The 14,680-nt window shown below is 50.4% G+C and overlaps 1 protein-coding gene across 5 annotated transcripts in view; it reads right to left on the bottom strand.

The window, feature by feature from the left end:
- DPP6 (dipeptidyl peptidase like 6) overlaps nucleotides 1-14,680 on the bottom strand; it is a 1,068,014-nt gene that overhangs the window by 69,936 nt on the left and 983,398 nt on the right. For all 5 annotated transcript variants that reach the window (XM_061415284.1, XM_061415287.1, XM_061415283.1 and 2 more), the window contains 2 exons: nucleotides 3,503-3,626; nucleotides 1,819-1,857 (listed from right to left, as the gene is read on the bottom strand). In XM_061415284.1, the coding sequence (XP_061271268.1) occupies nucleotides 1,819-1,857; nucleotides 3,503-3,626 (163 nt within the window). The remainder of the gene's footprint in view (nucleotides 1-1,818; nucleotides 1,858-3,502; nucleotides 3,627-14,680) is intronic.

Below are 14,680 nucleotides of genomic sequence, written 5' to 3'. Positions count from 1 at the left end.
ATCTCCCTGGGGGGCGCCCGGAATCCACTAGCTGCTCCTCCGCCTCCAGCTCGGCACCCTCAGCAGCCCCCACGCAGCCTCCCACTTCTTGACTCTGGCATCCCGGGCATCTCAGGGACCTGGAGTCGCATGGCAGGCGGCCCCGGTCACTCAGCGCTGTGCCCTCAGCAGCATGACTCGCAGCAGCCGCAGGGCAGGAGCCATTCAGATGCCGTCACCAAAGAGCAAAGCGTGCTTTGTCCACCCGGCGGCACGTTGTTCAGCCGTGAAGCAAGTGGAAGCGGTGGACGTGAGTTTTTGAGATCCACAAAGCGAGGTGTCTGGCATGATCTCCTATTAGTGGAACAGATGACTTTACGCAGATAATGAATTTTTTCCCCGACTCTTTTGCTTCAACCACTTGGGCATTTTGTGTGATTTTTAAGACGCACGTCATAACATTACATCTGGTGCTTGTGCTCGCATCATTGGTCCAGGTGGCACTCAAGAACTCCTCAGCTCCCCAGCGAATACTTTATGACGCCCGAGCACAGTCTCATGATGGGTATTTCCTAGCGGGGACCTGGCATTCAAAGTTGGACACAGGAAACAAGCGGCCACACGAGTGTTCCTCTTCTGCAGCAGGCGGGCCCAGGGCAGGACACAGATGGATCTAAAGAATCGCTCCTTTGGTGAGGCCGCAGCCCTCCCCTGAGATAACTGATGGAAGGTGAGGCCAGACAGCTGACTCTGCAGGTAACACAGGTGTGCACGGAGCTTCTAGGATGTCCTTGGAGAGCCACTGTGGACAGTCCAGCTTCAGTCATTCTCCACGAACGGACTCTACCCTGTCAGTAAAGAAGTGCTCCTCTGCCGTCCCCACCATCGTTCTGAAACTCAAATCCAGTTTGATTTTTCCCATAAAATTTCAGATGATTTTCATCCCATTCGGTAGGATGAGAAGGAAGTGAGCTTCCAAAACCTTCCACGTGTGCTTTCTAACATCAGGCTGTGCAACGAGACAAAAATAACCGAAGAAAGAAAGTACCAGTGTGGAAGGTTTTATTTTTTGTGGGGAGTTGAACTTTTTTGTCTGGGTGATTGACTGCAGATCTCATCCGATCGCCTCCAGTTCCTCAGGCCTGCTTCACCTGCATCTCTTAGCAGAGTCGGGGACGGAAATCCAGGGAAGACTCAGCGGACCCGTCCAGAGTCCCCTCCTCAAAGGAGGCTTCCTCGAAGCAGGACGACAAAGTCAGGAACGTCAGCCACGTTTCGTCTTCTTTCACCAAAGTGGGCCTCGCAAGTGGCTCAGCGGTAAAGAACCTGCCTGCCAGTGCAGGAGATGCAGGTTCGATCCCTGGGTCGGGAAGATCCCTTGAAGGAGGAGACGATATCCCACTCCCGGATGCTTGCCTGGAGAGTCCCGGGGACAGAGGAGCATGGTGAGGTACGGTCCATGGAGTGGCAAAGAGTTGGATGCGACTGAGTACCTGTTAAATCCAGGCAACTCGTGGGGACTCGTCCCCGGTACACCAGAGGGACACCCCAAGACCTGAGGACACCGCGCGACCCTGGGGCAGGCTCTTGCAGCCCCTCCCACAGAGCCCATGGCTCTCCAGCCCTGCTGGGTCTCCTGGGGCCGGGGACGAGGAGGTGCTGAGCGGCCCTACCGCCCCACGGAACCTTGCGTGTGTGTGTGTGTGTGTGTGTGTGTGTGTGTGTTCCTGGAGCTTCCTGTAGGATTTAACGTGAGAAGCTGTGTTGTAAAACCTGGGGAAGGGGGACACGGTGGCTGGTGGAGGCGGCGAGTGTGGGATTTACACACGGAATAGTTACCTGTCTGTGCAGCCAGGCTTCACTTTCATCCTCATGTTTCTGAAACGAAATAAGAGTGTTAGAGGAAGGCGTCTGTGCACATCTCGGGTCTCTGATCGGTGGTGTAGAAGCAGTCTGGCTCCCACCGCGGGGGCCGCACAGGCTTGTGGAGGAGGCTGGCTGCTCTCTGCCTCGTCTGGCGCCTCGGCTCAGAGCTGAGCGCGCGTGTCCTCGAGCAGGGAAGACGTCACTCACCAGGCCACAAGGACAGACACTGGGGTGAGAATCATCTGCAGGACTGCCATGCGGTGGTCACCCCTGACCAGGCACAGGCCCGTTGGACGGTCACCCCTGAACAGGCATGTGCTCATTTAAAGGCTGTGTGTGTGTGTGTGTGTATGTGTGTGTGTGGACATGTGTCAAATTTCCAGTTCACAACTCTGAGTAACCCTCAGGACGTAGACCACAGGTGAACAGTCAGTCTGAGAACTGTGTGTAAAAACACAGAAAGGGAGACGACCAAACCCACCGCGCTGGGCACAGCTGCTCAGCGGCACGTGCCTCGGCCTGTCCCCAGCCGCTCTGCTCTTCATCCGCGGACTCTGACCACAGGCAGGAGGACTGTCACCAAGGACCCCACAGGGCCAGGGGCACAGACCCCAGGGCCCCGCGGCACGAGCCGCCCCAGCCTCCCAGCTGCGCTGTGCCTGTTCCTCCCTTCCTTCCCCTCAGGAAGCTCATCAGAACAACCCGGAACCTGCTCCAGACTGTATCACAGACAAAGTAAGTCACCGGCCTGCGGAGGACGCTGGTCCCAGCCACAGCTCCCTGGGACCGTCCTTGGACTGCGGGATCAGGCTGTTTGGGGGCATATCCCAAGTCACAACACGGCTGCTTTGCAAGCCCGTCGCCTCCCCAGTGGGGAAATAAAAATTTAGGGCCCCCCAAAAAATAAAAATAAAAGTTTAGGACCTGAAAAGGGTTTCTGAGAGATGAGCCTGGGTTGAGTGGACGTGTCTCGGGGCTCAGGGAGCGTGGAGGACGCAGCCCAAGGCCAGGGAAGTCTGGCTGCGGGTCACTCCTCGATCCTCAGGGGAGCCGGCCTGCTTATTTACATTTTCATTCCTCCTTCCTTCTCCTCTTCCAACCGCCCACTGAGCCAGCATGGGGCCGCGGGAACACAGCAGTGACTTGCAGACAGGAGGCTGACTGCCCAGGGGACTGGCTGGCTCTGGCCGGGCTAGGGGCGCTGACGCTGAAAGAGCCAGGCCCGGCTGCAGCGCTGGGCCCTGGGAACGCAGGCCGGGCCACTCCCCCCTCCAGCGCCAAGTGGAGGACGGGGGGCAGGCCCCTTTGTGGAGTGGCCGGGGGCGAGGAGAACGGAAGACTCACTTCTGGGACCTGGCGGCCGCGCGGCTGAGCCCTGAGTCTGTAGCAGTTCTCAAGTCAGCCACCAGGCGGCAGCAAAACGGAGGCCCGCGAGCCTGGACCAGCCGGCGCTCAGCGTGTGGGCATGTGTGTGTGTGTCTCTCAGTGTGTGCGTGTCTCTGTGTGTGTGTGTGTGTGTCTCACTGTGTGTGTCTCTCAGTATGTGTGTGTGTGTGTGTGCGTGTGCGTCTCTCCCTCTCTGTGTCTCTGTCTCTCTCCCTCTCTCCCACGTGACCCTGACCCCCGGGAAGCGCCCGCCGCCTGCCCGGCCCCCTACCTTGGTGCAGACCCCCGTGGTGGCGTCGCAGAGGGTGAGGATGGACACGTTCTGCGCCCGGCTCAGCCAGTTCACGGCGACCTTGGTGCTGGTGGCCCACTTGACCATGGTGATGTAGTACTCCCTGCAACAGAGGGCGCGCTGAGGGCCCCGGGGCTCTGGGCGGCGCGTGCGGAGATGCGGGAGTGAGCCCCCGGGGCGGCCCTGCGGACCCGAGCGGCGCCCGCAGCGAGGGAGCCGTGCGCTTCTCTCCGAGCTGCCCCTCAGCCCTGAGCTGCGCTCCTGCACTGGCACCTCCCAGCCGCCCCCCCACCTGGGTTCTGTAAGTGGGCGGGTGGTGCTGCCTGCTGCCCGGCTTTCCTGCCACGGGGACACTCAGCGCCACGTGGGGAAAGCGGCCAGGACGTCTGAGCCGAGAAGGGCTCCGGGGGCGGGGATACCTGTCCCCCTCCTCTCCCCCCGGCCCCCGAGGGAGGGAGCCGCGGGGCTCCCGTCCCCAAGTCCCCAGGGCCATTCTCGCTCTAATTAGGGAAGCGGGTACCGCGGCTCTGGGCAAGTGGTGGACTTGATCTGACATCTGAGCTGTCATGCACCTGCTTTTACCCAAACCTGAGAACCCCAGACTGTTCTGGGCCACTCTGTACTCAGCCCCTGGGTATTTAATTCAGTTACCCAGAGCCACTCCCCCCACCCCACCAAATCAGGATTTTTATGAAAAATGTACATTGATGACTTAGAAGGACATGACAAAAAAAAAAAAAAAAAGCAACTTCACAAAAACACGTCCCTCCGCCCGCCCGACTCTATCTGTAATGAGATCTCGTGTTCAGAATGATGACTCCACGTCTGACAAGATCTCTCATCGCTAAGACGCTGCGTGTTTGCGGGACGATGCCCGGAGAGCTGGAAGCAGACCCGGTATGCTCAGTAATTACTGTCGGCAGAAGGATCTAAGCAACCCGGCGCGCTGACACAGCCTTCAGCTAGTCAGGGGATTAAATCGCTGGGTCCCCCACTTCTCACGACCGTTAGTCACAGCTGTTAATTCAGCCAAAGCCGAGAGCACACGACGAACACGGCAGGGAGGCCTCTGAGCCAGGTCATCAGCTCTCTCGGGGCGGAGAACAGGCCCTGGAACCCCCGCACAGTCCCTGGAGATTTGCTGCGGACACGGTGGAGAGTCGTTCAGCACAGCCCAGCTCATGCTTTTCCACCCTCTCGGGTTCTGTGAGTTTCTGAAATATGGCTGCTCCTGTCACCATCTGCTCCGCAAGCTCTCGGGCTCTGGGAACCCGTGTTTGTTCTGCATGTTTGTTCACGGGACCCACTTTCCCACCCCGCCTTTCAGCGGCTCCGGCTCTGAGAGTCACGTGTCCTTCTGGCAGCTTCCGCTGTGGCTTTGCTGTCGTGTCAGTGCCGCAAGGCTGGGAGCTGTGTTTGTAACGATAGGCTCTCACAGTCTGCCTGGATCTTTGCAGCCAGGAAACATGTACTCAGCTTTGCTCCTTAAAAAGCCACTCAGGTCTGTGCCAGCCCGTGTTGCACACGGAACACTTTGAATTTCCAGTTACACCATAAATAAGCTCTGGTCCCTGTTGGACAGACACTGCGGCGAGCCGGGCGTCCGAAGGGCCTGGTCTGGGGACCTGTTTGGTGCAGGCGTTCCTGTCGAGGTGTGATGGAAGGTCACAGAGACAGGCTGCAGAGGTTTGCTATTTAGAAGTGCAACCAAAGAGGTGAGATGAGGAGACTGTGAAGAAACTGGAATTGAAAATGAGAAAATGAAAATGGAAGAAAATTTGGGAAGCTCCCCCAGAAGGCAGAGGAAGGGGTCCCGGCGGGGGAGAGATGGAAGACAGCAGATGGTCCTCACATCTGAGAATCTAAGTGCTTCTCCGATGGACTGATGGGAAGAGAGGCAATCGCTGAAGGCACCGCAAGATGCCGACACAGCAGGGGCGTGAGCTGCAGATGAAAGGGCTTTCCAATTCCAGGGAAATTAACAAAACGCCCAAAGATGTTCTCATAGACTCTTAGACGTCTACAGGAAGAGAAATGCCACAACAATTCAGTAACAAGGTAACAAGTTTTGAGAAAAGATACAGATTTATGCTGATCTCAGATTTCTCAGCTATTTTAAGTCTGTTCTTGTTGAGTTGCTCAGTCCCGTCCGACTCTTTGTGACCCCATGGACTGCAGCACGTCAGGCTTCCCTGTCTATCACCAACTCCTGGAGCTTGCTCAAACTCATGTGCATGGAGTCGGTGATGCCATCCAACCATCTTATCCTCTGTCATCCCCTTCTCCTCCTGCTTTCAACCTTTCCCAGCATCAGGGCCTTCTCTAATGAGTTGGCTCTTCACACCAGGTGGCCAAAGTATTGGAGTTTCAGCTTCAGCATCAGGCCTTCCAATGAATATTCAGGACTGATTAAGGACTGATTTTCTTTAGGACGGACTGGTTGGATCCCCTTGTAGCCCAAGGGACTCTCACAAGTCTTCTCCAACACCACAATTCAAAAGCATCAATTCTTCGGCTCTCAGCTTTCTTTATAGTCCAACTCTTACATCCATACATGACTATTGGAAAAACCATAGCTTTGACTAGATGGACCTTTGTTGGCAAAGTAAAGTCCCTGCTTTTTAATATGCTATCTAGGTTGCTCATTGGAGAAGGCAATGGCACCCCACTCCAGTACTCTTGCCTGGAAAATCCCATGGATGGAGGAGCCTGGTGGGCCGCAGTCCATGGGTCGCAAAGAGTTGGACACGACTGAGCGACTTAGCAGCAGCAGCAGCAGGTTGCTCATAGCTTTTCTTCCAAGGGGCAAGCATCTTCTAATTTCATGGCTGCAGTCACCATCTGCATCTTTGACTGCATCTTTGACACATCTCTGACTGTGTGGATCACAACAAACTGTGCAAAATTCTTCAAGAGATGGGAATACCAGACCATCTTACCTGCCTCCTGAGAAATCTGTATGCAGGTAAAGAAGCAACAATTAGAACTGGACACAGAACAACAGACTGGTTCCAAATTGAGAAAGGAGTATGAATATTGTCATCCTGCTTATTTAACTTATATGCAGAGTACATCATGAGAAATGCTGGGCTGGATGAAGCACAAGCTGGAATCAAGATTGCCAGGAGAAATATCAATAACCTCAGAAACACAGATAACACCACCCTTATGGCAGAAAGTGAAGAGGAACTAAAGAGCCTCTTGATGAAAGTGAAAGAGGAGAGTGAAAAAGCTGGCTTAAAAGTCGACATTCAAAGAGCGAAGATCATGGCATCCAGTCCCATCACTTCATGGCAAATAAATGGGGAAACAACGGAAGCAGTGACAGACTTTGTTTTCTTGGGCTCCAAAATCACTGCAGATGGTGACTGCAGTCATGAAATTAAAAGACGCTTGCTCCTTGGAAGAAAAGCTATGACAAACCTAGACAGGATATTAAAAAGCAAAGACATTACTTTGCTGACAAAGGCGCATATAGTCAAAGCTATGATTTTTCCAGTGGTCATGTATGGATGTGAGTGCTGGACCATAAGAAGGCTACATGACGAAGAATTGATGCTTTTGACCTGTGGTGCTGGAGAAGATTCTTGAGTCTCTTGGACAGCAAGGAGATCAAACCAGCCAATCCTAAAGGAAATCAGTCCTGAATATTCACTGGAAGGACTGATGCTGAAGCTGAAGCTCCAATACTTTGGCCACCTGATGCGAAGAACTGACTCATTGGAAAAGACCCTGATGCTGGGAAAGATTGAAGGCAGGAGGAGAAGGGGAGGACAGAGGATGCGATGGTTGGATGGCATCACCGACTCAATGGACATGAGTTTGACAAGCTCTGGAAGTTGGTGAAGGACAGGGAAGCCTGGCGTGCTGCAGTTCCATGGGGTCACAAAGAGTCAGACACAACTGAGTGACTGAACTGAACTGAACTCTCACATCTATATGTGACTACTGGAAAAACCATAGCTTTGACTAGATAGATGGACCTTTGTTGGCAAAGGTGTTTTAAGCCTAATGGTATTTAATACCTCAATGAGCTTTTAATAACCCATATCTTCTTGTTTTGGAGAAGGCAATGGCAACCCACTCCAGTACTCTTGCCTGGAAAATCCTATGGACGGAGGAGCCTTGTAGGCTGCAGTCCATGGGGTCGCTAAGAGTCGGACACGACTGAGGACTTCACTTTCACTTTTCACTTTCATGCATTGGAGAAGGAAATGGCAACCCACTCCAGTGTTCTTGCCAGGAGAATCCCAGGGACGGGGAGCCTGGTGGGCTGCCGTCTATGGGGTCGCACAGAGTCGGACACGACTGAAGCGACTTAGCAGCAGTAGCAGCATCGTCTTGTTTACAGCATGTCTTCTACTTGAATATACCTTTTACTAAAAGCTATTCAAAATTAAAGGCTTAAAATGAAAAGCTTCACACGTAGGAAGATGATGTCTGATACCAATCCATTCACAGCCAGTCCTAAACTACTACCAATCTGATGATAAATTTGAATGCAAATATCAAAAGTAATTATTAAGTGATAAAATGATATAAAATAAACACTGGGTGACTATTTCATAGAATTATAAACATTTAGTAAATCTTTTAAAGAAAGGTTAAAAACAAAGGTAGCAGCCATCACAGATGATGCATCTTGTATTTAAGACACAAACATGCTACCTCCCTGGAACAGGAAACTAAACAAGAGAAACTTTCAAAATAATTATCAGTCTGGGCAGGCTTGAACTGATAGTATTCGAGCTCCATGAGGGCAGCGCTTCACCTATGGTCAATACTTAATATTTTTTTAAGAAATGAATTTATTTCTAACTGAAAGACCAATGAATTTCTTTTTTTGAGAGGGGGCAGCTAATTAAATAATAGACACGTGTACCCCAATGTTCATCGAAGCACTGTTTATAATAGCCAGGACATGGAAGCAACCTAGATGTCCATCAGCAGATGAATGGATAAGAAAGCTATGGTACATACACACAATGGAGTATTACTCAGCCATTAAAAAGAATACATTTGAATCAGTTCTAATGAGGTGGATGAAACTGGAGCCTATTATACAGAGTGAAGTAAGCCAGAAAGAAAAACACCAATACAGTATACTAACACATATATATGGAATTTAGAAAGATGGTAACAATAACCCTGTGTACGAGACAGCAAAAGAGACAATGATGTATAGAACAGTCTTATGGACTCTGTGGGAGAGGGAGAGGGTGGGAAGATTTGGGAGAATGGCATTGAAACATGTATAATATCATATATGAAACGAGTCGCCAGTCCAGGTTCGATGCACGATACTGGATGCTTGGGGCTGGTGCACTGGGATGACCCAGAGGGATGGTATGGGGAGGGAGGAGGGAGGAGGGTTCAGGAGGGGGAACACATGTATATTTCGATATTTGGCAAAACCAATACAATATTGTAAAGTTTAAAAATAAAATAAAATTAAAAAAAATACTAAAGTTTCTAACAGAAAGACCAATGAACTTCTTTTTTTTGAGAAGGGGGAAGCTAATAAAATAATACTAAAGTTCACATGTAAGAAGAAATGGATGAAAATGACAAGATAGTTTAAAGAGGAAGACTTATGAGAAGGGATTTATTGCTAATGATACAGAGTAGTTATAGACTTTGTAACTGATGTAACACTCAGTAGATCCATCATGATGGGCAGCCTTGTCACAAGGGTTTATATTAGAACAGAATAGTTTATCTAAGAATTTAATATTTAATAATATTAAACTGTCATCCCAAATCAGTGGGGAAAGGAAGACTGATAGAATAAATGGTGCTGGGAAAATGATTATTTTAAAAAAGGAGCAAATAAAGGACAAGTGTGCATTTCTAGATAAAAATATCAGGAAAACTTATCAAAATACTCGGAACAGTTACCTGTGCATAGTGAGAGGGCAAGTGATTGTTATTGTCTATAATGCAGAGATGATTTTTTAAATAAGAAAAAGGTTATTAAGGATAACTGGAAGTTTCCAATTTAAGTTGATGGATCTATCACATTTATTTCTGTCTTCTCTCCCCAGAAACGCAATTACGATGATAATGAAGGAATAAAGCAGGTATACACCCACATAAAGACTACAGAGACGGTTTCACCACATTTCAGACGTAAGAGTCTCGAGGGATGAGGCTGGTTGAAGAAGCAACAGATTGAAATGCCTGCCGAGTCAACCCCAGAGAGAATTTTGGGGACCTGGAGGTTGAGGTGCAGTCAGTATGGGGTTGGAGAAGGCAATGGCACCCCACACCCCACTCCAGTACTCTTGCCTGGAAAATCCCATGGATGGAGGAGCCTGGTAGGCTGCAGTCCATGGGGTCGCTAGGAGTCGGACACGACTGAGCGACTTCACTTTCACTTTTCACTTTCATGCATTGGAGAAGGAAATGGCAACCCACTCCAGTGTTCTTGCCTGGAGAATCCCAGGGACAGGGGAGCCTGGTGGGCTGCCGTCTCTGGGATCGGACAGAGTCGGACACGGCTGAAGCGACTTAGCAGACTTAGCAGCAGTGTGGGGCTGGGAAATGTGGCTGAACAGGAGTACCATCTGGGAGAGTCTGGATGAGACAGATGGTGCAAGAGAAAACAGAGGAACCTGACCCACATTTAGACATGTTAGTTCATCCAAATATCTTTCAGTGGGGGAAAAAAAGACATAATCTGCAGAGGAATGAGGGTCAGACTGACATCGGGTTTGTCATCGGCCACACCGGACACGAGATGGAATTATAGCCTCCAAAATGAGGGACAGTGGTTGTCAAGCTGCAATCCCACATACAACTAAGGTTTTCAACAGACGTGAGAGAGACATATTAAAATATTGCAGAACTCAGAAAGTTTACCTCCCATAGTTCTTTCTTAGGAAAGCATCTGGAGGGCGTACTCCAGACGGAAGTGGAAGTAAATCAAGAAAGAAGATGATGTGAGACCAACACAGAGAGCAGCGAGGGGGTCTCCCTGGGTGGCACAGCGCCGATGTGAAAAAGAACAGTGAGTCCAGACTAGAGTCGGGGCGGCGGAGCGGCCTTGCAGGGACGCAGGTGGGGAAGGAGGCAGAGCAACAGGGTACCTGCTGGAGTCTGGGGGGAAATGGTGAGGGTGTGATAAGATAAAATAAAATAGCTCAAATAAAAATAAAGGCAATTTAAAACTCAGGGAAAAACAAAAAGCTGAACAAAAAAGAGACACAGTCATAGGATGCTACTTAGTGCTACCAAGACAGACAATTACTTATGGTAAAGTTACGCTGTTTATTGATTGTAGTCTTTCAGAATCAACCCACAGATAAATAAGGAAAGTTTGGGTTTGGGGAAGAACGGAAATGGCATCAACTTCAGGGATATAAAAATATTAAAAAGAATTTTCTAGGTGGGAAGGGCAGAGAATGGACCTGTAGGAAAGGGCAGGACTTTGAGATCCATTTTACCAAGTGGGTTGTTAAAATTCTTGCCTGTAGTTTATGTGATACAAGAGAAACTTGTAAGAGTACTGTTTCAGTTTATAAAGGTAACCAGTAGAGAAAATAAAATGCGTATATACATATATGTATATATATACACACATATATATATATAGGGCTTCCCTGATAGCTCAGTTGGTAAAGAATCTGCTTGCAATGCAGGAGACACTGGTTTGATTCCTGGGTCGGGAAGATCCCCTGGGGAAAGGAAAGGCTACCCCTTCCAGTATTCTGGCCTGGAGAATTCCATGGACTGTATAGTCCAAAGGATCGTAAAGAGTTGGACACAACTGAGTGACTTTCACTTTCACACATATATATTCACCTACTCACACACACACACACACGGGCTTCCAGGTGGCTCAGTGGTAAAGAATCTGCCTGCCAATGCAGGAGATGCAAGAGTCGCAGGTTTGATCCCTGGGTCGGGATCCCTGGGTCGGGAGGAGGAAATGGCAACCCACTCCGGTATTCTTGCCTGGAGAACCCCATGGACAGAGGAGCCTGGCGGGTACAGTCCATGGGGTCGCAAAGAGTGGGACACGACTGAAGTTGACTTAGCACACACGCCAGTGCAGGAGACACAAGAAATGCAGGTTCAGTCGCTGGGTCAGGAAGATCCCCTGGAGGAGGAAATGGCAACCCGCTCCGGTGTTCTTGCCTGGAGAACCCCATGGATGGAGGAGCCTGGCTGGATTCAGTCCGTGGGGCCGCACAGAGTCGGGCACGACTGAGCGTGCACACGCACACACTGCCACCTGCAAGGAGCGGGGGTGTGGGTGGAGATGGGGGCCGTCTCCTGGGCCCCGAGGGTGGCCTGGGCACACCTGGGCAGCAGGCACCCGCGTTGCCACCTGCGCTCGGGGAGGCAGGGCCTGTCCAGAGAGAGGTGACCAGAGCGGAACTGCTGCCCTGGGCCCTGGAGGAGAAACAGTCTCTGCCCCCTACATTTAATGACCAGAGTCAGTGGTCCTCAGGCGGGGCCGCCAGACCAGCAGCACCTGGGAAGTGGTGGAAACAAACTGAATCTGAGACCCTGGGCGTGGCTGAGGCACCTAACTGGTCTAACTGGTGCCCCAGTTGGGGAACCACCAAACTAAGTGAGCCAAGCGATTCTGGTGGGCAGACCATCTGGTGACACAGCCGTGTTCCATATGATCGTCTCTGCCTCCATTTCTGCTCTCCCTAGACGTTCTCTGAGTTAATAAGTGAACTGGTAAGCAGATAAGGTTCTAAAGAATAAAGAGAAACCTGGTCACAGTTAAAGGAGAGGAAAAAATAGCATTTGAACTGTGGAAAATTCTTAAAGAGATGGGAATACCAGACCACCTGACCTGCCTCTTGAGAAACCTGTATGCAGGTCCGGAAGCAACAGTTAGAACTGGACATGGAACAACAGACTGGTTCCAAATAGGAAAAGGAGTACGTCAAGGCTGTATATTGTCACCCTGCTTATTTAACTTCTGTGCAGAGTACATCATGAGAAACGCTGGGCTGGAGGAAGCACAAGCTAGAATCAAGATTGCTGGGACACATATGAATAACCTCAGATATGCAGATGACATCACCCTTATGGCAGAAAGCAAAGAAGAACTAAAGAGCCTCTTGATGAAAGTGAAAGAGGAGAGTGAAAAAGTTGGCTTAAAACTCAACATTCAGAAAACTAATATCATGGCATCTGGTCCCATCACTACATGGCAAATAGATGGGGAAACAATGGAAACAGTGGCAGACTTTATTCTGGGGGGCTCCAAAATCACTGCAGATGGTGACTGCAGCCATGAAATTAAAAGACACTTGCTTCTTGGAAGAAAGGTTATGACAAACCTAGACAGCATATTCAAAAGCAGAGACATTACTTTGCCAACAAAGGTCCATCTAGTCAAGGCTATGGTTTTTCCAGTGGTCTTGTATGGATGTGAGAGTTGGACCATAAAGAAAGCTGAGCACCGAAGAATTGATGCTTTTGAACTGTGGTTGGAGAAGACTCCTGAGAGTCCCTTGGACTGCAAGGAGATCCAACCAGTCCATCCTAAAGGAAATCAGTCCTGAATATTCATTGGAAGGACTGATGCTGAAGCTGAAACTCCAATACTTTGGCCACCTGATGGGAAGAACTGACTCACTGGAAAAGACCTTGATGTTGGGAAAGACTGAAGGTGGGAGGAGAAGGGGATGACAGAGGATGAGATGGTTGCATGGCATCACTGAGTCAATGGACATGAGTTTGAGCAAGCTCCGGGAGTTGGGGATGGACAGGGAGGCCTGGCATGCTGCAGTCCATGGGGTTGCAAATAGTTGGACACGACTGAACGACTGAACTGAGCCGAACTGAATCTAAGAACATGAGATGGAGCTGGGCTGTGAGAGACACCAGAGTTGATCCAATGTCGAGATGCAGTGAGACACAGAAGCATTTTGATAATCACAGAAGATAGAAAATCATGCTTCGAGGGCTGGACAAATTGTGTTTTAAAAAGAACGTGAAACGAAATGATTAACAGGATGCAAAGGTTCTTGGAAGAAATGCCACTGATTTTCTTTATTCTAAAGCACTTTATCTGCCCATAAATACTGTCATTCATTCAAAGAGCATTTACTTAGGGCTCAGCGTGGACACAGGTCCAGATGCTGGCAGGCAGAGGCCCAAAGCCTGGTTGTAGGGGAGCTCCCTGTTTGTGGGGAGACAGAGAACCCCCAAATTTCAGTACGGGGTGAGGACTGCCCTGATAGGAGGAGCCATGTGGGAGCCGCAGTTGCTGAAACAGCACAGCTTGGCCGAGAAAATTCCACAGCCTCCTCACGAATCTCCAGCCAGACGGGCCTTCAAGTCAGAACACAGCGACCCCTCCTGCCGAGCAGTGTATGAATTTTTTATTAGCCCATTTGTTTCCCGTCAAATATTAATAGAGCAGCGTCTCCCGTGCAGGGACTAATGTGCCGTGTCGCTTCTCGGTATTCCGAGTTCTGGCAGAGGTTCTGACAGTCACGCGGCAGCGAAGGCCAGGGAGGCGAAAGGCCTGCTGATCCAGCGAAATCAAGGGCCTGCGACTGATGCTGGCGTTTCCAGGGAGGGTCGGCCCCTGCGTGAGGCTGGAGCGAAAAATCCTTTGAGAGGACAGTTTTAAAACAAGGAAGATGGTAACAGAAAGCATCACTGAACAAACGGAAACAACATCAAATGACAAATGCTGCTGTGATCAAGTATATGGCTCCACACCTGACCCTGGGAGCAGCCTCTTAATTGCACAAAAATCTCTGCAGGCAGAATAAGGAGGATGTGACGGTAAGATAAGTTGCTATCTGATGTAGCGTCCATGATTTCACTTCCTTTCTTTAACAAGCCTACTTATTTGTTTTGTCTGTGCTGAGTCTTGGCTGCTGCACGGCTTTCTTCAGCTGTCGCGCGTGGCAGCTACTCTTTAGTTGATACACGGGCTTCTCGCTGCAGTGTCTTCTCTTGGTGCCGAGCACGGGCTCTAGGGACCTCAGGAGCTGCGGCACACACACTCACAGCTGTGACCTGCAGGCTCTAGGACACAGGCTCCACACTTGTGGCTCTCATACGCAGGCTCTGATGCTCCCCGGCACGGGGGAGTGGGATCTTCCCGGACCAGCCATCGAACCTGTATCCCCTGCACTGGCAGGTGGATTCTTTACCACAAAGCCACCAGGGAGG

The sequence above is a fragment of the Bos javanicus genome, chromosome 4 (assembly GCF_032452875.1).
Source record: "Bos javanicus breed banteng chromosome 4, ARS-OSU_banteng_1.0, whole genome shotgun sequence".
NCBI lineage: Eukaryota > Metazoa > Chordata > Mammalia > Artiodactyla > Bovidae > Bos > Bos javanicus.
This window is presented reverse-complemented; position numbering and strand designations above follow the sequence as displayed.